Source organism: Papaver somniferum, unplaced genomic scaffold, assembly GCF_003573695.1.
Source record: "Papaver somniferum cultivar HN1 unplaced genomic scaffold, ASM357369v1 unplaced-scaffold_117, whole genome shotgun sequence".
In the NCBI taxonomy this organism is placed as follows: Eukaryota; Viridiplantae; Streptophyta; class Magnoliopsida; order Ranunculales; family Papaveraceae; genus Papaver; species Papaver somniferum.
Genome location: NW_020620714.1, coordinates 2,762,227 through 2,784,997, shown reverse-complemented (window position 1 = coordinate 2,784,997; position 22,771 = coordinate 2,762,227). Strand labels below are relative to the sequence as shown.

At 39.7% G+C, this 22,771-nt stretch overlaps 2 protein-coding genes across 2 annotated transcripts; one reads left to right on the top strand and one right to left on the bottom strand.

Moving 5' to 3' along the window:
* The first annotated feature begins 995 nt into the window (after positions 1-995).
* LOC113329618 (F-box protein CPR1-like) lies at positions 996-2,000 on the top strand. The gene has a single exon (XM_026576474.1). The coding sequence runs from the start codon at positions 996-998 to the stop codon at positions 1,998-2,000; it is 1,005 nt and encodes a 334-aa protein (XP_026432259.1).
* Positions 2,001-2,569: 569 nt separating this feature from the next.
* On the bottom strand, positions 2,570-4,981 carry LOC113329612 (11S globulin subunit beta-like). The gene is made up of 4 exons (XM_026576470.1): positions 4,342-4,981; positions 4,003-4,265; positions 3,398-3,862; positions 2,570-3,306 (listed from the first exon to the last, which is right to left on the bottom strand). The coding sequence occupies exons 1-4, from the start codon at positions 4,679-4,681 to the stop codon at positions 2,911-2,913; spliced, it is 1,464 nt and encodes a 487-aa protein (XP_026432255.1). The 5' UTR covers positions 4,682-4,981; the 3' UTR covers positions 2,570-2,910.
* Between the last annotated feature and the right edge of the window lie 17,790 nt (positions 4,982-22,771).

Here is a 22,771-nt window from a genome sequence, read left to right as displayed (position 1 = left end):
CACCCAAGAAATAAGACAACACCCCCATATCTTTGATAGCAAACTCATGACCCAGATCAGAAATTAAGGTTGCAATCAGGTGTGAGTCCGAACCAGTGACGATGATGTCATCCACATAAACTAACACATACACAACCGAGTTGCATCTGATTTGAACAAACAACGAAGAGTCTGCAACGGAGGCTGTGAAACCAAGCTTCAACAGATGATTACTCAGTCGTGAGAACCAAGCACGTGGAGCCTGTTTGAGGCCATAAAGTGATTTGTGTAATTTGCAGACATGCCTAGGATAGTTAGGGTCTATATAACCAGCTGGCTGCTTCATGTAGACTTCTTCTTCCAAGATACCATGAAGAAAAGCATTTTCTACATCGAGCTGTCGTAGAGACCAGCCTCTCATTATTGCCAGGGAAAGGACTAGCCTGATTGTACATGGCTTAATGACAGGGGAAAAGGTTTCCTCGTAATCTATACCATGTTGCTGGCTGAAACCCTTTGCTACCAACCGTGCTTTGTAACGCTGTATTGAGCCATCTGGATTTCTTTTAATCCGAAAAACCCACTTTGATCCAACGATATTCATCCCTTCTTTATATTCAACCAAGGTATAGGTGCCATTTTGAATTAGAGCATTTATCTGCACGTCCATAGCTTCACGCCATTCTGGAATTTGACAAGCTTTAGAGTAACATGTAGGCTCCATGAAGTCTTGATCAAGAAGTGGATGCTTAGTGGCAGTCAGACAGAGTTTTTGGATTGGTTTTGAAATCCCAGCCCTTGCTCTTGTGACCATAGTATGTACTGGAGCAGCTAAAACATTAGCCTGCCCGTTTTCACTTCGATCTTGCGATGTTTCATGGGATGGTAACATTGTTGATGAAGCCGGAGACTGCTGAGTGGTAATACCAGGTAGAGTCGTCTGTAATTGTTGTTGTGCAGCAGTAGGTAGTACACTGTGGTGAGGCTGTACTAACAAAGGTGGATTTTGAGTGAAAATGGAAGACCCAAAAATATCCGTACTTGTGTCTTGTATTGCAGAACTTACCTCAGGAGCACGCTGTAGGGAAGGAGAAAATGGTGAATATCTTCCATTTGATTCGGGTATCAGGATGGGAATTAAATGGGGTATTGAAGTTTTTGGATGTTGTTATGGCTTTGTTTTATTAAGGGATGTTAATAAGTTCAACAAGTGTGTTCTTATGTTGTGGAACCCAACTACGGATGAGTGTAAGAGAATACCGAATCCACCAGCTGGAACAAAAGGTGAGGATAGGAACTATGAAGAATATGGTTTTGGGTATTCTGAAGGAATTGAGGATTTCAAAGTGGTACATCTAACTGAGGCTTTGCAGGAAGGTTTGTGTGAGGTTCAGGTCTATACGCTGAAATCAAATTCATGGAGAAGGGCTGATAATGTCGAGATATATGATATATATTGGCATCAAATGTCTGATGAGGTTCGAAGGCCTACTGGCGGTGCTGCTCATTGGTTAGCGCATGTGGAATCCAGCATAGAAGGCCACTGTATTGCTCGTTTTGAATTTGAGTCAGAGGAGTTTGATGCGACGTCACTGCCGGTCAGTACAGATCTCCCACCAACTTTGTGTGCTTTAGGAGGATCAGTTTGCTTTTTTATTCGTGATCTTTTCGATGTTATAACAATATGGGAGTTGAAGAACAATGTGGTGGAGAAATCATGGAACAAACTGTTCGCCATTGATCTAACAAAAACGTTTGGATCAGTTTATGGTTTTATTCCCTTGAAATCTTTAAGGAACGGAAAGATTGTGGTAGGGTTACAGTTGAATAAAGCAGAATTACATATTGTTTTGTACGACCCAAAACACGGCACGGTTGAGACTCTTAAAGTTCATGAATCAATGGTTCCCACTGATTATATATTTGTCTACGAGGAGCACCTACATTCACTTGGCACAGGCACTCATCTAGCGCAATTAAAAGGGAAGACGAGGATGCTGGTGAAGAAGAATAAAATATAGAGGAGAAAAGCTAGTCAATGTGAGTGTCTTACGCGCTACTCCCCTACAATTTATGAAACTAGGATGTTCTTCTGGTTACATGTCATCGATATGTTGGTGTTGAAACTAGTTTTTTTTTTTTACATGTCATTGATATTGTTTTTTTTTTCCAGTATTGTTTTTTTTTTATTGCATTTTTCATATTAAAGTTTGTTTTAGTCTTATTTAGTGATCTTTAGGCTGCTGTATCAAATTTAATGTAATTTACAGTTTTAGTTGTTGCAGAATTTTCCGAGGTGCAGTTCAAATTCTTGCAGATTTCCTTGCAAATTTAACTTTGTATAGCTTCCAATCTTCTTAAGGAGTCTGACCATTATGCAACTACAAGGTACGAACTGGTCTGCAACTTTGACAGTGAATCGACACTGAACTTGGAAGTATAAATATATATGACAGTCAATAGCACCCTATGGCTGAACATTTTTAGCTTGATGTCTGGAATACAACCTCACCTTGTTACCTGGCCTGAAGGAAAGCATTCGTGTCACACACCCACCTGCATGACTAAAGTGATTAACAGTGTTTGGTTGCATCTTTGCCTCCCTATTCTTAGGTAAACTTCATACATCGTGCATTCAAGTTTTGATTAAAGTAGTATGAACATGGTGCTGGCCTGGCGGAATATATTTGAAGGAGAGTGATAGGTAAGTTTTGATTAAAGTAGTATGAACATGGTGCTGGCCTGGCGGAATATATTTGAAGGAGAGTGATAGGTAGTACTAGTTTATTTTGTTATTAAAGGAGTACAGTCGTTTTTATTACAAGACTCATACATGTGAGAGCTGGACCAACTTCAACCTTCTGAAAGAGCAGCTTTATTACTACTCACCCCTGCATAAACCCCCATAAAGAACAAAACCTTGCATTATGCTTAAGCTGAATCCCTAACCTGAGATCTAGATCCTGGGGTAAGTATCAATGTCTCTTCTTGCCTGTTGTACTTCAATCTGTTTGCTTCTTCCCTTGAGATCTGATAAGCAGTCATCAAGACATTTACGGGCATTGCTCTTAATACTGAAGTTTTACCAACCAATGGACTTGTCATTGCGTTGGCATTAGTCTTGAATGATACCCATTCAAATCCTTCATTTCCAGCCTGTTTAACCATGGCGAAGTTCTGGGGAACAACCAGCATCTGACCTTGGTTGAGTTGACCGTTGAAAACTTGGCGACCTTGGTTACCTACAATCTGACACCTACAGCTTCCTCTGGTGACATAGATCACGCTGTGAGCGTTCGAGTGCCAGTGTGGTGCATGTAGAGCGTTCTGCTTGCAAAGCATCATGCATTATGTAAGATAAAAATTCGTCACACTAGATTGTAGAAATTCAATCGTTAATGAAATCTGATGTAATTACCTGGTAAAGAACTCCTCTCTCAGCACTCATTTGGAGGAAGTTAAGGATGGGTAACTTCTGACCGTTGAGAGTGGTGATTCTTCCACCATTTTCAGAGTAAATATCAGCCCTTGTTGGATTAGCTATGTTCTGCTTGAGTCTCATACTGCAAATAGTTTCCTCTAACCCATTTGTGGTCCGGTAACGTTGTTCTTGTTCCTCTTCATATTCTCCTTGTTGTGGCCTGATAGCATGAAGCCCTCCTTCAACAAAAACGATGTTACCTCTCTGGTCATCTTGTCCCTGTAGTCTCCTTGCTGTCTCGGTGCTAACACCAAAAGCCTCAGCCAAAGTTTCGACGCTGAAGCCACTGAAGATGTTGTTTGTTGGGATATCTTGTTGACCCCTAACTTGTTGTCTCTGTTGTTGTTGCTGTTGATAAGGTGACATGGTTTGCGTTTGCTGGCTTCCGGCTAGTTGGAATCTCTGCACGACACTCAAATAGGTAAGTATATTTGTGTTTAGCGTATATCTATACTAGCCACACACGTCCATGAGTGGAATTAGGTTTATGTATGACATAATTCATCACTAACAATTGAAAAGGATTGATCATTTCATAATACCCTGAGTTGGCGATCGAGCTGGTTAGCGTTGCTACTTGTGTCGTGAAGGGAGACAGCAATAAGTGGGGTCTCTCCCTCGTTGTACAACCAGTGAGTTACTCCAGCAGGCAAGGCTAAAATATCTCCTTGTTGGATTTGACGGATCTTTTGATGTTGATCTCTAGCTCCCTGTTGCTGGGGTCTTCCTCTTAGTTGTGCAGACTGTCGAATTGAGTGGAATGTTTCAGGACAGCCAGGGATAAGAGCTCCGGACATACCCCTACCTGCAATGTTGAAGGTGTTACTAATGCTACCAGTAGAAATTGGAAATTTGAATTAAAAGTAATATCAGGAACAGACCTTGAACAATGTAGACAAGTCTTGGTGCATTAACAAAAAATGGCAAGAGAAGTCCATTAGGCTGAATAATATACCGCGCAGGAGCGACACCAGCACACTCGAATTGTTCATTGTTCTGGTCCCACAACTCTGTAACACCAGCTTCGGACTCAACACGGCGGTTAGGTTCTTGTGCATTTATGTTCTCAATGCGACACTGGCTCTGACCTTGGTAACGGCGTGACTGTTGCTGTTGTTGCTGAGTTTGCCATCCTACTCCTTGTTCTATCTGACCTAAACAACCATTCAACACGAAAAGAAAGCAAAAACCAAGACAAGCTAGAGATGAGGACTTCATCATGAACAAGCTAAGCTTAATTTGTTGAAGGGGATTTCAGTAGGGAATGAGATGAGCTATTAGGAATGGATTTTGCTGGTACTTGTAGGATGAAAAAGGGTGTCAGTGTTCGACACATTTCATTTGGTTGGTAAGAGATTCTTCCTTTTACATGCCATGTTGCAGATATGCACGGCTCTTTGTGGTTTTCTGTTTGCAGTTTGTTTCTGTAAAGTAAAAAGTGTGTTGATTTGGATTTTAAAGCAGAGACAAAATCGATTGGTGTAACCGAAAAACTATGATCAAGTTGATGTAGTAAAATCAAATGTACTCATAATTTAGGCATAATATTGATGTTTATCTCATTTACTATTTTTTTTTACTGTGGTCACCAGGAAGAATTTTGGAAGGTCAGGGTCGAAATTATTCCTATAAAACTAAGTGAAAACCTATATTGATTTTAGGTCACTGTAGATTTAGGACTTGTTCTATTTGAAGCCCTAAACAAATTTATGCCGCGACAGCCACTTTTGGATCAAAAGATAACTTTTGGGGTAGGGATAATAGATTTTAGATTACAAGCCAAATTCATTTTAGATCAAAATAAATTTACATGGCTGCTAATGGGAACTAATTTGCAATTAATTCCTTACCATCAATTTTTTTGTCTTATATAAATTTTGGCACACCGAAGTTGGTTCTTTGTCTATATAAATTTTGGCACACATCGAAGTTGGTTCCTCTTTTAACAGTGTTAAAATTTTAGGCTATTATACTGCATTGAACGGATGTTAATCCACGATAAATTAATAATCATGATAAATTAATATATTTTGTCTGTCCGGAGTCGGGACCAAGACCAAGGTGCTAAATTAATACTTCGCTAAATTTATAAAATAATGACTTGTTTTAGCTTTTTATAGGTTCCTTCGAATATATAAATTAATAACTGTCCAATTTTTATAAATTTAGTTTTTTACATTTATTCTAATTTGGTAAAGAATGATTCAATTGTGACTTATTTTTCTTTAAAATTGATGTCACATTGAATATCATCTTCGATTTTTCTTAACACTGGAAGAGTTTTTGGTGTTGTCATTTCCTGATGCAATAAAAACCTATTCAATATCTTTGCAGCTTTGATAGCTCTTTACGGGAAGGTGCCTCTTCGACTTCCACATCATCACTTTCATCTTTTCCCATGACACTCTCAATTATTTCTTTGTCAGTCGACAATTCTGAAATAATATCCTTTTGAGGGCAGTTTAAAAGAAATTTAACTTCTCTCCTCTCTCTCCTAAGAAAAAAAACTTTAGAACTTCTTCTTCTTCTTGCTCAGATTTAGTCCTTTTGGGCTAGATCTGAGCAAGTATATTTAGTCTTTTATGAATAAAAGTAGTCGAATTTGTAGTTTTAGGTTTTGTTTTTGTTGTTTTTGGTGTCTATGGACACATCTTCGCTATTTGGGCGATCTTTTCTTCGTCTTTAGGACGATTTTCTCTTCGCTCTAATAGCGATTCTCTCAAATCTCCATGGTATTTCTTGGCTTGCTATTCTCGATTCATCAAGAACATCTATGATTCTGTTCGCATTCGCTTTGGATTCATCTTCAACAAGAGGGATTTAGGGCATCCAGAATCATTTGGATCTACAAGATTTTGGGCAAATTACTCCATTTTAATTCGAGCATCTCTTATTGAAGAAGATAATTATTTCAAATGGTCGGAGTTGATCATGGTATACACAATCATTCGTCAATACTACTGGTACAAAAATTGGATGTCTTTGCGGTGCATGGCTCTTTCTCTTCACGATGTATTTGCAATTGGTGTCATCATTTGTATTTTGGTTTTGATTATCTTGTATTTTGGTGTTTTTGATAATCTTGTAAGCAATCATGTAATCACTTTTTGGTTTGAATGAATTGAAATGTGATTTCCAAAAAAAAAAAAAAAATTCAACATCCATTCTACTGTAATAATTCAATTCAATGATTAAATTTTCCAATTCTCTAGTTCCTTTGTAATTTAACGCTTCATTTGGATTCTTTGATACAGTATCATCCATTGAACGAATCTTAAAATGACGAAAACATTTTGCAGTGAAATAAGGTATACTGGTTCATTTTGTTGATTTTTTTTAAAAATTAAACAATATTGTAATAAACTATTAATATATAATTTAATAATTATTAATTTTATGCGATTATTTATTATCACATTAAATTGATAAATTTTATTAATCCCGACGCTATTATTTTATAGGGATTATACTGTATTTTGATTCACATGGCCAATGTTGGCCCCAAGAGAGATTTTGAATCTGCAGCCAATTTGAATAAATTTTAGCCATTTAGTAAATTTTAGCACACTGTGCAGATTTATGGGCACGAGGTAGATTTCAATCGTTTCATATTACAAGGCATTTTCAGTCAGGATACACTACAGGACAAAAGTTCAGGTCATGTTATTAATACGGGTTTTTCATAATTGTTTACCACAGGCCATGTTTTTGCACACTGATGAAAAGCCAGGGACTGCCAATAGTAGAGAGCGCTAAATGTAAGTTATATCTTTGCTACAACGCAACTGGAATGATGCTTAAGCAGAAGGAAATTCTTATCTCATGCAAATTATCCAGTAATTGTAGGGGCAAAAAACCGCACAACACATTTTCTTAGTGCGGGAGATTCATTCATTTCCTTAACGCATATTATTCATTTCCTTAGCGCGCGAGATTCATACATTTCCTTAGCGCGCGAGAGAACGTAGCATGCGTGCGAGAAGACCCAACATAAGCGTGCGAAAACATTGCACGTTAGATCCGAAAATAGGGGCTTTATTAGCTGTCCTCCGCTATGTATATACATATATAAAGAGAAAGGCAGAAGAGAGAAAGGAGGGGATACACACTTTGTAGAGGGACACATTTTGTAAAGGGAGACACATCTTCTTCTTCCTCCATCACCTAAAACTAGATCTAGAGCTCTGCCAAAAACCCGTTAATGGAGATTCTAAATGTAATACTCATGTAATTTCAACAATCATAGTGAAGAAGCATGGATGTAGGTCACATTGATCGAACCATTTAAAAAATCCTTGTGTCCATTTACAATTTTAGCACTCTTATCATCATTTTCATATTCAATATGTTTAGATCTATATAAATTATTAAGGGGTGTTAGTTGTGGGATTTCGTGCAACTACATTTTGGGGTCCAGAAACAGGAATACAGTAAGAGATTTTATCCTACCTGCAAAAAATCATACTAGATCTACAAAGTTCCGGAGAAAAAAATGGAAGTTTCAGTGGAAGATTTTCATGTTCATGAGAAAGAGCAAGAGAAAAATGAAGGAAGGCGAAGATAAGGATAAGAGGCAGGTGTTGTGATTTCTGTCACAAGTGAATACTAGCACATATGGTTTAGGTCGAGAGAACAAACAATAGGTCATGGGTTTGAATTCGCGCACATACATTTTCTTCTCATTTTCAAAAGCGTATAAAAGATAAGGATAAAACATAGTAGTTACCTTCGCAAAGACGAAGTCAATACAGATGGTCAGAAGTTTAGACCGTGAGTTCGAATCCCGCCTCTCACATGTTTTTTATCGCACATATGTTTGCTCCAAGGGCGAATAAATGAATAACAGAAACATGTTATGCGTTAACTTCAAATAAAGGTGGTTTTTTAACCGAAACCAAGTTTAAGCCATCTATGTTATATCGAAAAAAGTAACTCAATTCATCTATGAACTTCAATATTAGGCCTCAAAAGTTTCACACTATATATATAACTGAAAGGTGGTAAAAGTTGGTTGTGAAATTCACTTGTAGACCCCTAACGTCTAAATAGGACAGTCCATTGAAACAAGAATTCAAAATATAAGTGAATGCAATTCCAAATCCTAACATTTTTTCACTATGCACGAAGATATCGTGATTAATTAATGATTGACTAGTATTACATATTTACACTAATTGTCAAATGCAATTCAAAAGTATAAAAATCTAATACACTAAAAGGATCAATAACTGATCAATACGCGCGCCTAACCCTAGTAACATCTCTTTGACATAAATTGTTTAATGTATATAATTTCTCGTATGGGAAATATTTGTTTTGGAAACTGAAATTCACAATTATATGCTCAAAAAAATGGAAAGTTTTACTCTGGCTATCGGTTTTTACATTGTAATCAAATCTTTGTGATGCTACTATTGAATATAAAAAATTGGAGAACATAGACACTTCATCATGATACTTCTAAAAGTAGAAAATTGGGAAATAAAATCAAAGTATTTTACAATGGTTTTACGCCAAATTAAAATATCAGTACCCGCGTATGAGTTCCCCTTTTTAGTTACATTGTTACTGAACCCAATTAATGTGGTGCTCGTGGTTCTTGTCTCTCACAAAAACAATTTCTTTATTCTTAAAGGTCGATTGCTAAACTGACTTATCCCTTTAGCATTTCAGATATTGCTTCTCTCATCCAATAAAAAATATATAACATTATTAAGTATGAAATTGTTATCCATGCTTACTCATGGTTCCTGGATTAGAGTTGTTCCTTTTTTTTTAAACCATCTCTCCAACAAATAGTATGATTATACTTCGATATAATGTAGGAGAAATAAGTGTAAGAGATGTTATGTTTCTTAAGAATCATATAGAAACCCCAAGTGACTGAATAATGTACAGTATATGAAAGGATTGTGTTGGATGCGTGCTAAAGATCAAGAAATCTTTTAATAGCATTGATGGTAATTAGTTGTGTCATACATCATTTTTTGCTTTAATTTTCATTCTTGTTTTTTATGTTTTCCTAGGTGGACATAATTCAAAAGTCATTTCAAAATTGGGGAAAGGCCTATATGACACATATTGATTTCCTAATTGAATGGGTTGATCCTGAGAAAATCATTAGGTTATTAAGAAGATGAATAAAATTGTTACCATTTAGAATCACACTAAATCTATTCGAGTCTTCCCAATCCCCTGTAGAACCAATAAAATTGATATAATTGGAAGAGTCACTTTAGCTTTCAATCTAGAAAACAATCCTGGAGCACCGAATACTGAAATATAGCATATAGATATGCAAATAGATAATTCCATATCAAAAAAAAACAATTACACTGCTTAAAACGCTTAAGCAACCAAATTGAAAAGCGAAAAAAAATACGTAGTGAAGTTTATCTACAATTATATTTTCTTCTCGACTAAGAAATAAGAGCAACTACGAAAGGGAAACATGCAACACTATGGAACACCAACCTACTTTAATGTTAATTCCTATTCCGTGATGTCAGATACCCTAGCTATATATTCGTGCGTGTATGCACAAGCGCGATCATTTTGTAAACACCAACCAATTTCCAAATTATAAGCCTTGTTTGGTAAAATTTATGATTATCTATTTATGATTATAGATAATCATAAATTGATAAATGATTTTGATATAATCATTTTAAAAATAAAATTTTCTAAACACATTTTTCAAATAATTGATTATCTTAGAATGATGATCTCAAGAAGGAGAGGAAAGAACAATGATCTAGGATATTTTTTAGTCCTATGTTGTGTTTTTGTCTCTTTCTTGATACTTTAGAGAAAATAAGAATAAAAAATTCAATTTGAGTTCCTTAGAAAAATTAATTGATTATAATAAATTTTCAAAACAACTTCTTTCTGTTCATGGAAATAATGGATTTTTTCAATTATGATTAAAATAAGAAATTATTATAATGGTTACCAAACACATATAGAATCCATTATAATCTGCATAATGGATTATAAGATGATAATCCATTAAAATAATGGTCGCCAAACAGCCCCATAGTGTGTAACCAGAATAATCTTTTAAGTCTTTCTCTATGTCTCTATCAAAATAAAAGAAAAATGAATTCCCACTAAAGTTTAAGCATGATAGAAAGGAAACATTGTGAATTAAGAAATTCTCACCTTTCTAGACCAAAAAGTTCTGAATATATTGTAACCCAAAATCCAGCACCCTTCAACAGCTAAATTTTCATAATCTGGCAAATGAAAAACTACAAACACCTCTCAATTTTTAACAATGAGATTATTCTAATCAATTATTCTATCTTTGGAAATGTATACTTCAGTTAAATAAACAACAAATGAAATTAAATAAAATGATTGTACCCTTAAAATTCATACATGATGCAATGTAAAAAGAAAGTGTTTTCTTAAAAATTGTCATCTCAGAGTAGTTTGATTGGTCAGGGATATACGTTTAGGTGGAATAAGATTGAAAGAACATGGATAGAAGATTTAGCAGAAAAATGTTTTTGAAGTTTTCCTCTCTCTCCTTCTCAATTTTATTTCTGATTTTTGTTTATTCAAAACTGGGGAATTAGATTTTGTGTGCGAGAGAGAGAATCAATTGTTCAGTTTTATGGGAAGACAGGTTTGTTATTTTCAGCCCATCAAATTTTCTCCTTTTTTATTTTGACTTTTGAGGTGGGAAGAGGAAAATATCTACTGTATTATTTGTCAATTAAAGCGTTTATTCATCGAATCGACCACAAGACCGCTCTTTATCTTGCCTAACTTAGTCAAACTTCATTTTGTAATAACAAAGAAATATGGAGAAAAGATGACCTAGCTAACGTATTATTTGTGCCGTAACGGTATAACTTAATAGTAAGTAATTTTTTGTGACTTAATTATGTCGCTCATTTGTAGCTATTATATAACGTGATATTCCGGTATTTTTTTAATGTATTTTAACCAAGTTTGTTTTATTATTATGATGATCGACCACATTTTTAACTTTATAAAGTTACTCATTTTATGGCAAAACGCAACTAACATAATCTACTACCACAAACCAAATGCTACCACTCATTTCTCCACCACCAGCTTCGTGCACCTTTGGTAGGCTGTTGGGCATAGTGTATAAAATTTAGATTGCACAAGCCTAAGTTGTCAATTAATTTATTCCATTATATATTTTCTTGTTATATTCTCTTTTGTATTGTGATCAATTTTATTTTAACAGTTGTTTGAGAGTGAAAATAATTTCTGCTGGTTTCGGTAATTTCGTGTGATGTGGGTGAGAAACAAGTCTAAACCCTAAACAATGTACTGCAAGGGAGTACTTTAGGTTCGAGAGGTCAATTTGTACAAATCCGGACTAAACCAAGAAATGGGCGTTCCATACTTGCTTCGGTCACAAAATGGAGGAGAAGGGTTGGTTTTGGGGAGGGAAGTGAAGAGAGTGTTGAGACCAAAATAGTTGAGTCTGGAAGAGTAGTTATTTTGACTTGTATCAGAAAGCATAATCTAACAGATGGGAAAGCTAACATGTGATTTCTGAGTGTTGTATGCTCCTGACCAAAAAACTTGTTTTCGGTGGAAATAGGTAATGCCTATTTGTACAAGTCGAAGTGAAATGTACTTTGGTCTCATTAAGAAATGGAAAACGGGTGAGTAAATGGGAGGAGGTGGTAACTGGTAACGCCTGGAATTAATGTTCCAGAAAGCGTTTCACCATTACTCCCTGTATTTACTAACCGCCTCATCCTTATGACACTTTCTTATAACGGGCGTAGTGTACGTCGCACGCTGTAAACAGCCAAACCAATACCCAATGAGCATCCCCCAGTTTGTGACATGCGTTGATGTGTCGATTGTTTTCGTTGAAAACATGTAGCACGTTGTTGTTTTCTGGAAAGTTGAGCTTGGGAGACTTGCCGGATCGATGGTGACCTTCGACGGTCGATATTTTGCATCTTAAGAGGAAAGGTAGTCGTTGATTATTGCAACCCTTCGTTTGGTAGTCAGTGGCATGAAAGCATGATCACTATGGCTTTAATATGGCCTAGTTTAGGCGCGGCCAAAAGTTAGGGTTTTGGCTTTGTTTAGTCGCGACCAAACTAGGGACAAAGGTTGCCATGCGTTAGCTGGTAACCGTGGACAGCTAAGATCTGCACCTTAGATGAAAAAGTGGTCATTGATTGTTGCAAGCCTTCGTTTTGGTAGCTGCATAGGGAAAACCGGTATGGCGTGGCCAAAACTAGGGTTTTGGGCCAAAGGTTACCATGCGTTGTTTGGCAACCTTGGACGGCTAGGATTCTAATCTAGGATGGAAGGATGGTCGTTGATCGTTGCACGCCTTCGTTTTGGTATACGCATAGAAAAGGCCGGCATGGTATGGAGCGGAAAGGTGGCTGGCATGCCATTGGAACATGTGGCATGACATGCCTTGGCGCGGTTTGGCGTGGCCAAAACTAGAGTTTTGGGCCAAAGGTTACCATGCGTGGTTTGGCAACCTTGGACGACTAGGATTTGCATCTAGGATGGAAGGGTGGTCGTTGATCGTCGCACACCTTCGTTTTGGTAGCCGTGTAGGGAAGGCCGGCATGGTATGGCGCGACAATGTTGTTGGCATGCCATTGGCACATGTGGCATGGCATGCCTTGGCGCGGTTTGGCGTGGCTAAAACTAGGGTTTTGGGCCAAAGGTTACCATGCGTTGTTTGGCGACCTTGACGGATAGGATTTGCATCTAGGATGGAAGGGTGGCCGTTGATCGTCGCACGCCTTCGTTTTGGTATCCACGTAGGGAAGGCCGGCATGGTATGGCGCGACAAGGTGGTTGGCATGTCATTGTCACATGTGGCATAACATTCCTTGGCGCGGTTTGGCGTGGCCAAAATTAGGGTTTTGGGCCAAAGGTTACCATGCATTGTTTGGCGTCCTTGGACGGCTAGGATTTGCATCTAGGATGGAAGGGTGGCCGTTGATCGTCGCACACCTTTGTTTTGGTAGCCGCATAGGGAAGGACGGCATGGTATGGCGTGGCAAGGTGGTTGGCATGCCATTGGCACATGTGGCATGGCATGTCTTGGCGCGGTTTGGCGTGGCCAAAAGTTACCATGCGTTGTTTGGCGACCTTGACGGCTAGGATTTGCATCTAGGATGGAAGGGTGGTCGTTGATCGTCGCACGCCCTTGTTTTGGTATCCGCATAGGGAAGGCCGGCATGGTATGGCGCGGCAAGGTGGTTGGCATGCCATTGGCACATGTGGCATGGCATTCCTTGGCGCGGTTTGGCGTGGCCAAAACTAGGGTTTTGGGCCAAAGGTTACCATGCGTTGTTTGGCGATATTGGACGGGTAGGATTTGCATCTAGGATGGAAGGGTGGCCATTGATCGTCACACGCCTTCGTTTTAGTAGCCGCACAGGAAAAGCCAGCATGGTGGGTCCAAGGAAAATGACGTGGATGGCTTGGCATAGTGGGGACAAGGGTTTGGCACAGACGACTTGGCATGGTGGGGCCAAGGCAAGGTGCGGTTGGCTTGGCATGGTGGGGCCAAGGGTTTGAAATTCCATTGGCGCATGGTGCGGTTGGCTTGGCATGGTGGGGCCAAGGGTTTGGCATGCCATTGGCGCATGGTGCGGCTAGCATGGTTTTCCATTGACACAAAAGTACGGCTGGCATGGTTGGCATGCCCTGGCGCGGAGATGTGGCTGACATGGTTTTCCATTGGCACACTGGTGCGGCTGACATGGTTGGCATGCCTTGGCGCGGAGATTTGGCTGACATGGTTTGCCATTGGCACAGTGGTGCGCTGACATGGTTGGCATGCCTTGGCGCGGAGATGTGGCTGGCATGGTTTTCCATTGGCACAATGGTACGGCTGGCATGGTTAGCATGCCTTGGAACGGTAGCATGAGAATTAGGGTTTGGCATAGATGATGTCGGTCAATGTTAAGGGTTATACCATGGAACATGACATATAAAAAAAAGGTTCCCTGGTAATTCTTACGTAGGAATGATGATCGATTCAATAAATGTGCTAATGGTCATAGTGACGTCATGTCAGATGTGCGGTTTTACGATTTTAACCCTAAGCTAAAAACCACCATCAACATTAAGTCCCATGCTTATCTCGGAACGGGAGTATCGTTGCAAGGTAAGCATAAGATGGTGACAGGCTAGGACAAAAATCGAAACAACAAGTCGTGAAAAGATGGTCAGGAAGGTCCGACTAACCTTTTTTGAGAGGTAAAGAGAGTTTGTGCTTCCCGTATTGGCGTCCTTGCATAAATTGTATTGGTGGTGCAGACCGTGGAGTGGTGAGATGAAAATCATCGGCTTAGTCTGGCCATGCATCACCTTGGCTGGGTTAGGGAACATCGTGACGCTGGCTTGGCGAGTTTGTTGGTGTTGGCGCGGCAAGTCATGGCGTGGCACGATGGTGCAAGGTATGACGCGGTTTGGCGAGGCAAGCATGGCGTGGACGGTGGTGCAAGGCATGACACGGTATGGTGAGGAAAAGCATGCGCGGACGTCTTGGCCCAGTAGTGGCTTGTCTTTGTGGCCATAGTTGTCTTTTTTTCTTACGTGACTCACATAGGAAGTTTTTTCCTTATTCAAAACCCTACAAGTGTTATGCCCGTAGAAAGGGGGCGTTATTCATTCTCTTCATGTCACCTTGTCGGTTTTTTTTGTCAAGTCTCGGTGCTGGCGACAGAGAAGTAACAATGCGGGAAAGCGTGTATTAAACATGTACTTCCACGTTTTCTCACGAAACCCTAATTTACCTCACATGGCCAGGCATTCCCTTATATTCGCTAGTAGAAAACAGTTTCATTAGAATCTGATATCACGCCTCAATCCGCGGCTGGTAGGAGGCTTTCCTTTTCGGGACCTCATCACTCTGCTGGTTATAAGTGATGATCTTGAATCCTTCATTTGCACATGTCATGCTGAAATCGTGTCTATCCTCTATTATTTCTCTGGTTTTGTAGCGCATAATGGGATCTTCCAATGACAGACATGTATCCAATTTTTCGGGGAGAAACTTTGGGATCGACGAAAACCAGTCTTCTTCTCATGGGGAGGCGTTGAATAGAATTTGAATCTCTGTCTCGTGAAGCTGGTGAAATCATTCTGGACATACCTTTGGAGAAAGAACGGGAAAGCGGCGAACCATCCCAGTGCGTTGGGTGGATTTGGTGCAACAAGACCTCTTCACGACCCAATGTTAGGGAGGGACAATTTGCTTCTCAGTTGAAACGGCGGAAGACCGAGATTGTGAAACTTTTAGGGGAAAATCAACGTAGGTCCCCTGTCCAGGACGGTGTCGTAACCCTTGATTCTGATGAATCGGGAAATTCTCCTCGAAAGGTCGCTGACTTCCGAGGAAGATGATGACGTTGCGGTTGATGAAACTGAAACAACTTTTGAATAAGACGACAAAACTGTTGTCGGTGGCATTGGAGAAGTCGTGATGGCATATGCTGGGTAGGTTTTCGAGGCGGATGTCGGTAAAAAGACGGATGATATTGCTGCTGAGACGACTTCCGGGTGGGATGTTGAGGCTGTTATTGCTGATGTGGCTTTCGGATGGAACCTTTGCTGCCCGAAAAATTATTAGGGAAAGTGTTTGAAAAAAAAAGCTCTGACCGAGGCATTGGCAATTCACACATTAGCTTTCTATGACTAGCTTCTTCTTCTTCATTGTTTCTATTCTTCGCTTAGTTGTCCTGATGTTTTGCAGACTTATTTTTTTTCTACCTTCCTTGTATTCGCGGCGAAGTTAGGGTTTCTTCAATTAGCATCCCGCTTGCGGTTTCTTTCTTCGAATAAAACTTCTCATTTTTTTTTATTTTTTTTTGAAAGACCCAAGCCTTCCCTTAGAATGGGTTGGTGTTTCTGGTTGTGATTGGATGGTTAATGGCTTCTCAATGATTTGGGATTTGTTTGGTATATTTTTCTGAGATTTGGAAAACTCATTCGGAAAGAAATGTATGCCTTTTGAATAAAAACGAAACCCTAAAGAAGAATACAAACGGTGCATTCATCTTGGGGAAATACAGATATCAAGCGGGAGGAGAAATTGCTGAAGAAATACTAAAGGGAGACTGCTGGAAGAGGGTAGTACAATGTTTTAGGGATTGAAAAGCATGATCCATTGCGAGTGAACTATCACACCTCCCAGCTTGTCTGTATTGATGAGATTGCAGTAACCTCCCAAAAGGACGTCTTCCACCAGATATGGCTCGTCTTCTTTTTTCTTGGGTGAATCGGTCCGAACAGCTATCTTTACCGTCATCTTCCCAGCTTGAAACGAGTTCACTTTGACCCCCATATCTACGATTTGAAACGAGTTCGGGTGTTGTGTAACCGTTTGAATCTTGGTATCGTCAGTTTCGATGGCAGCTTCCAAATTCTTTGCAAAGCGTTTGGATGTCCCAGCACCCCACTCACATCTCTTGACAGCGTCCGCGCTAGTAATCTCGCTGAGTCCCAATGACGGAATAGGGGAAGAAATGACTGGTTGTAGAGAAGATCGTTCGGCCAAACTTACTTGCGTTTGGATCTATGAGTCAGCGCCAACATGTCATCTCCAAGTGTCCGGGTTCTATCGGTAACTCGCCGATGCGGTAGCAAGTGGGACGGTTTGTTGGAGATTCTTTCGGGCGTTGACATCGGTAGAGGGGATGTTCCCAATTTTTCCTTGTTGCCGAGTACCCACAAGTGCCCCAATATCATGTCGTAACCCAGTTATTTGACAATATGGAATTTGCTATGCGTTATAGTGTCTCCTATCTTGATCTCAAGGTTAATGTCGCCGTGCGCATTCAAGGCTTCCCCTCCAAGGTTCTTAATCACGAATGGGGAATGTGTAGCCTCTTGTTTCGTAAATCCTACAGCTTTCAGAGTCTTGAAAGTAACAATGTTGAAGTCATAGGCCGTGTCGATTAGCGTGTTGTCGAATTCAATACCTCTTAAATAGGACGTGGTCAGCAGTCCCCAGTTGTCCCTTTCGATTCCGCTCGCTGAGAGAGCTTGGGCTCTTGGCGTGGCTTCCGTGGAGGGAAAAATTTGTTTGCCCGACACGACATGATTGGGAGCCGTGAAGATATCTTGGCGCCGCACCTTGGAAAGGTATAGAATTTCGCATACGTGCTGCATCATGGATCACACAATCTCGTGCACAGAGTCCCCAGAGACTCCACAATTCCTCACCGGAAGTGGGTTTCGATGTACTCCCTCGTTTCCTAGTTGAAGTTCCCCTGCTTCTATCTTTTCTTTGAAGATATGCTTCAGTCTGTTGCAATCACTGGTTGGGTGGTGAACAAATCTGTGGTAGTGGCAGTATTTGGGGTTTGCCATCTCGGCCTCAGTCGGTGGACATATGGGAGATGGTAGTCTGATAACATCATCTTGAATCCATGCTTCTAAGAGATCGATCACCTCCTCAATGGGAAACGGGAAATCCAGGGTATTTCCTTCAGCTCCGTGATGAAGCATGGGAGATTTAGCGGCGGCCTTCCGTGGCGGAGTTGCTCGTCGTACTGGTGCTTCGCCTTTAGGATGCTGTTCTGCAGTTGTGGCCTTCCTTTTTCCTCCTTCGTTTACTACGCTCACCGAGGAGGGACCAGCGTTGTACTGTTTATTGATGAGACGTTTATTCTCGCGAGTTTCGCGTACTTCTTCGGCTCTGGTTGGTCTAGCTCTTTCTAATAATGCTGGTGCTGTCGTTGCTGATCGCCTGGAAGCCTCATGGAGCTCAGAGAATGTCTGGAAACGCAGGTTCTCTAGTAAGGCGCGGTAAATGGGAGCCATATCGTTGATGCATGAATTCACCAGTTGTTGCTCGGTCACGTTTGGGTCATGACAGTCTAGTGCTTGAACACTGAATCTCTTAACACAATCATTTCGATGTTCGTTGTCCCGTTGGTACATCCTTCCTAGGTCCGATAAGGTAACTTGTTCAGACACAAATAAGTACTTCTTGTAAAATGCGGTAACCATGCCACCCCAGTTGGGGATGTTGTTTTCCGCAATGTTGTTGTACCATGTGTACGCTCTTCCGGTAAGAGATTTCGAAAACTTCCTCAGACGAAGAACGTGATTGTATTCATGTTCTTCTAGGGACTCCGAGATACTAGAGACATGCTCACGTGCATTTTCGGTGCCATCTTACAGGGTGAATTGAGGAGAGGAGTATCCTCTTGGAAGAGGAATTCTTTGTATTTCAGGTGGGTAAGGAGGTTGATGCTGATGCATGTCTATTTCATCATTCTTGATTCGATTCCGGATAAGTTGTTCCATATCCTCTCGTGTGACAAAATTGGACGGCTGACTTCTTTCCAATGGGGTTCTGGCACTAATCTCCTTGTCCGCGGAGACGAGTTCCGCCGAGTTGCTAGCGTCGGGGGTGTTGGAGGCGTTTGTAATCGGCTCTGGAGGGCGTGACTCACGTGGCAGCCACTCTGTCAGGGATTTGAGAAAGACAAGTACTTCTTTCTGTGTTGAAACCATATCCGTCTGGGCTCTAGAGAGAACCTCCCCTGTTCCATCAAATCAGCGATGGTGATATAGGGTCGACTTCCTCTGGTTCCTCCGGTTTCTCGTCCTGTTGGTGGATTATTTGGAGTCTTAGTGGCGGTTGTAGGTGCCATGTTTGACGAAGCGTTAGGAGCGGTAGAGGAAGCTCTGGCCCTGGTGACTGGTGGGGTAATGCCTGAAGGAGCGCTTTCAGTACTGCTAGGATTAGCAAGTTGCACAGGGACATTAGAGGCGGCAGTGGCTCTGGCCCTGGTGATCGGCGGTGTTATACCTGAAGGAGTGCTTTCGGTGTTACTGGGGTCAGTAGGTGGCGTAGTGATGCTGTAGGAAGTAGCGTCAACACCAGGAAAAAATTCTGCGTTGGTGTTCTCGACAGCTGATCTGGATCTGGGTTCCACCATGTTGGAGTTGGAAGTGAAAGGTGATTTCGAAAATTTCGAAATCGATATTGTAACCGAGATATTGATCTCCTACTGTGGTCGCCAATTGTTTGAGGGTGAAAACAGTTTTTGCTGGTTTCGGTAATTTCGTGTGATGTGGGTGAGAAACAAGTCTAAACCCTAAACAAGGTACTGCAAGGGAGTACTTTAGGTTCGAGAGATCAATCTGTTTTAAGGAAGTAAGTTCATATCTTATTCAAAAGGAAATCGCCAGGCGTTAAGGAAGTAAGTTCATAAACTTGTTTGTGAATCGAAAAGGATATCGCCGGGCGTTATTGGTTTTGTAATTCATTGCATATCTTATGAACAACCAATATGTGTGATTGAGTATAACCGTTCACGACTTGTTGTATTCTTGTTAGAACTATTCACAAAGGCCTGACTTATGTATTGGTATGACTTTTATTAGTGAAACCAATCTTAAGTAATCACCTGAGATGGTATGATCGGGTTTGTGATTTTATGTCTGACCAATCCTAGTAAAAGGTGCAGCATATCACAAAGGGGAACCTATCCTTGTATGAGGTGCAGTAAGGTTTAAAGCAGAAAGGGGAACCGATCCTATGAACATGTGCAAAACGTTTTTAGGCAAAGTGAACCGATCCTATGGACATTTGCAACACATATAAGTTAGATACCATATATATGCGGGGAACCGACCCTAGTACCTAGTCAACCTAATATTGGAAAGCTAGTGTGATTATGCACAATAATCACATGGAAGGTAGGACCGAAACTTGTTTTGGTAGAACCGTTAAACCCATGATTGGGATTGAATGTTATTTGATCAATCTCATAGTTCTTGAAAGTTAGATGAACCAATTCTAAACTTTTTTGGAAGTGTGGCAAATCGCTTTCAAGGTTGTAAGTGTGAAAGAGAACTTACAAAGTAAGGATGTCGACATACTTTAGACACATGCTGTGAGTGTTTATTTCTTTAATTGTTCAAAGTTATTCTTTAATAGCTAAGGGAAGAGAATCCCAAGATCGAAACATAAATAGGTTAAGAATATTTTAATTAAGGTTATTAATTTCATTTTGTAGGGAAACAAGAAATAGTAATGTGCATTTACTAATTAGAGATTTTCCGAGAGATTTCGATCATTATTTTTGGAAAGAGCATTTCTAGGAATTATGAAAACCGAATTTGTGTTTTAATGAATATCTTGAGAATATTTTCGGTTTTGGAAATTCCTTGGTGTCCAAACTTCCTTGTCTATAAATACTTGAAGTTTGCCTTTCTAGCAAACTAATCATTCGTAACAACAAGCTTCCTCTTTGTTGTGTTGTTACTGGTGTAGCCGCCTATTCGGAGAGGAGAGTAAACTAATTAGGAGAAATCTCTTACGACCCTTCAGTTTAAAGTCTTCTTTGGGATTGAGAAGCTCTAGTGTGTACCGTTGGTGGGAAACTAGATAATTGCGGTTTATCTTTTGTTTTCATTGATTTGATTGACTAATGGTGGTTGAACTTTGATTGAACCGAGTTTGTTTACGCTTGAGAATCTTCTCTTTTGGTATAAGATTCACTCAAACTAGTTCATATTTTTGACAGGGACCTTTAGACTGTTGTTAGTTCTAAAAACGATTTTGTGATAATCCATTGTTAACAGACTCCGTTCAGTGTGTGATTGATCACAAGATATTCAAGTGATTGTGTGCAGGTTATTATTGAAGATCTAAGAAGATTTGAAGATGAAAAAGATATTGAATATTTCTGATTTGTGGGTTCATAATCTTTGGTGTGCACAATAATTGTTTCGGTAAAAGAGGATCCAATTAATAATCGGTTTATCCTTGTGATAGATTGGATTGTTTAATTGAGTAGATCGGCATCAACAACATTCTTTGGATTAATAGTGTTGTTGGGTTAATCTTAAATGATTACTTCAGTAATTGAACATAAGATAGATCTAAGGACCTGACGAAGGAGTTTATGTTAAGATAAACAGAAGAGACTTTGTCCCACTCATATCACTTGGTTGAAGAGAGTTGATACCAAACATATTTGTTGTTCCTTTACTGTTTGGAAAACGAACCAAAGGAATTTTTCCAAGTACGTGACTTATTTGTAAGTTCGAAGCGTGGGAATACAAATGGAACTAGGTTAACTACAGGTTTAGTTTCTCGGTCTCAACTATACTAGACGGAACTAGGTGAACACGACTTGTTGTGTTCTTGGTAGAACTATTCACAAAAGCCTAACTTATGTATTGGTATGACTTTTATTAGTGAAACCGATATTAAGTAATCACCTGAGATGGTATGATCGGGTTTGTGATTTTATGTCTGACCAAATACGGGAAAGGGGAACCGATCATAGTAAGAGGTGCAGTACATCACAAAGGGGAACTGATCCTTGTATGAGGTGCAGAAAGGTTTATAGCAGAAAAGGGAACCGATCCTATGAACATGTGCAACACGTTTTTAGGCAAAGGGGAACCGATCCTATGGACATGTGCAACACATATAGGTTAGATACCATATATATGTGGGGAACCGATCCTAGTACCTAGTCAACCGAATTTTGGAAAGCTAGTGTGACTATGCACACTACTCACATGGAAGGTAGAAACAAAACTTGTTTTGGTAGAACCGTTAAACCCATGATTGTGATTGAATGTTATTTGATCAATCACATAGTTCTTGAAAGTCAGATGAACCAATTTTAAACTTGTTTGGAAGTGTGGCAAATCGGTTTCAAGGTTGTAAGTGTGAAAGAGAACTTACAAAGTAAGGATGTCGACATACTTTGAACACGTGCTGTGAATGTTTTTTCTTTGATTGTTTAAAGTTATTCCTTAATATCTAAGGGAAGAGAATCCCAGGATCGAAACATAAATAAGTTAAGAATCTTTTAATTAAGGTTGTTAATTTCATTTTGTAGGGAAATAAGAATTAGTAATGTGCATTTATTAATTAGATATTTTCCGAGAGATTTCGATCATTATTTTTGGACAGAGCATTTCCAGGAATTATGAAAACCGAATTTGTGCTTTAATGAATATCTTGAGAATATTTTCGGTTTTGTAAATTCCTTGGTGTCCAAACTTCCTTGTCTATAAATACTTGAAGTTTTCCTTTCTAGCAAACTAATCCTTCGTAACAACAAGCTTCCTCTTTGTTGTGTTGTTACTGGTGTAGCCGCCTATTCGAAGAGGAGAGTAACCTAATTAGACGAAATCTCTTATGACCTCTCAGTTTAAAGTCTTCTCTGGGATTGAGAATCTCTAGCGTGTACCGTTGGTGGGAAACTAGATAATTGCGGTTTATCTTTTGTTTTTATTGATTTGATTGACTAACGATGGTTGAACTTTGATTGCACCTAGTTTGTTTATTCT

Bases quoted from the DNA above. Each gene is read 5' to 3' on its own strand.
- LOC113329618 (XM_026576474.1), top strand. From the start codon at position 996: ATGGAAGACCCAAAAATATCCGTACTTGTGTCTTGTATTGCAGAACTT.
- LOC113329612 (XM_026576470.1), bottom strand. From the start codon at position 4,681: ATGATGAAGTCCTCATCTCTAGCTTGTCTTGGTTTTTGCTTTCTTTTC. The intron at 4,266-4,341 runs GTCTGTTCCTGA...TCAACATTGCAG, and splicing joins ACTTGTCTACATTGTTCAAG to GTAGGGGTATGTCCGGAGCT. The intron at 3,307-3,397 runs GTAATTACATCA...CTTTGCAAGCAG, and splicing joins AGAGAGGAGTTCTTTACCAG to AACGCTCTACATGCACCACA.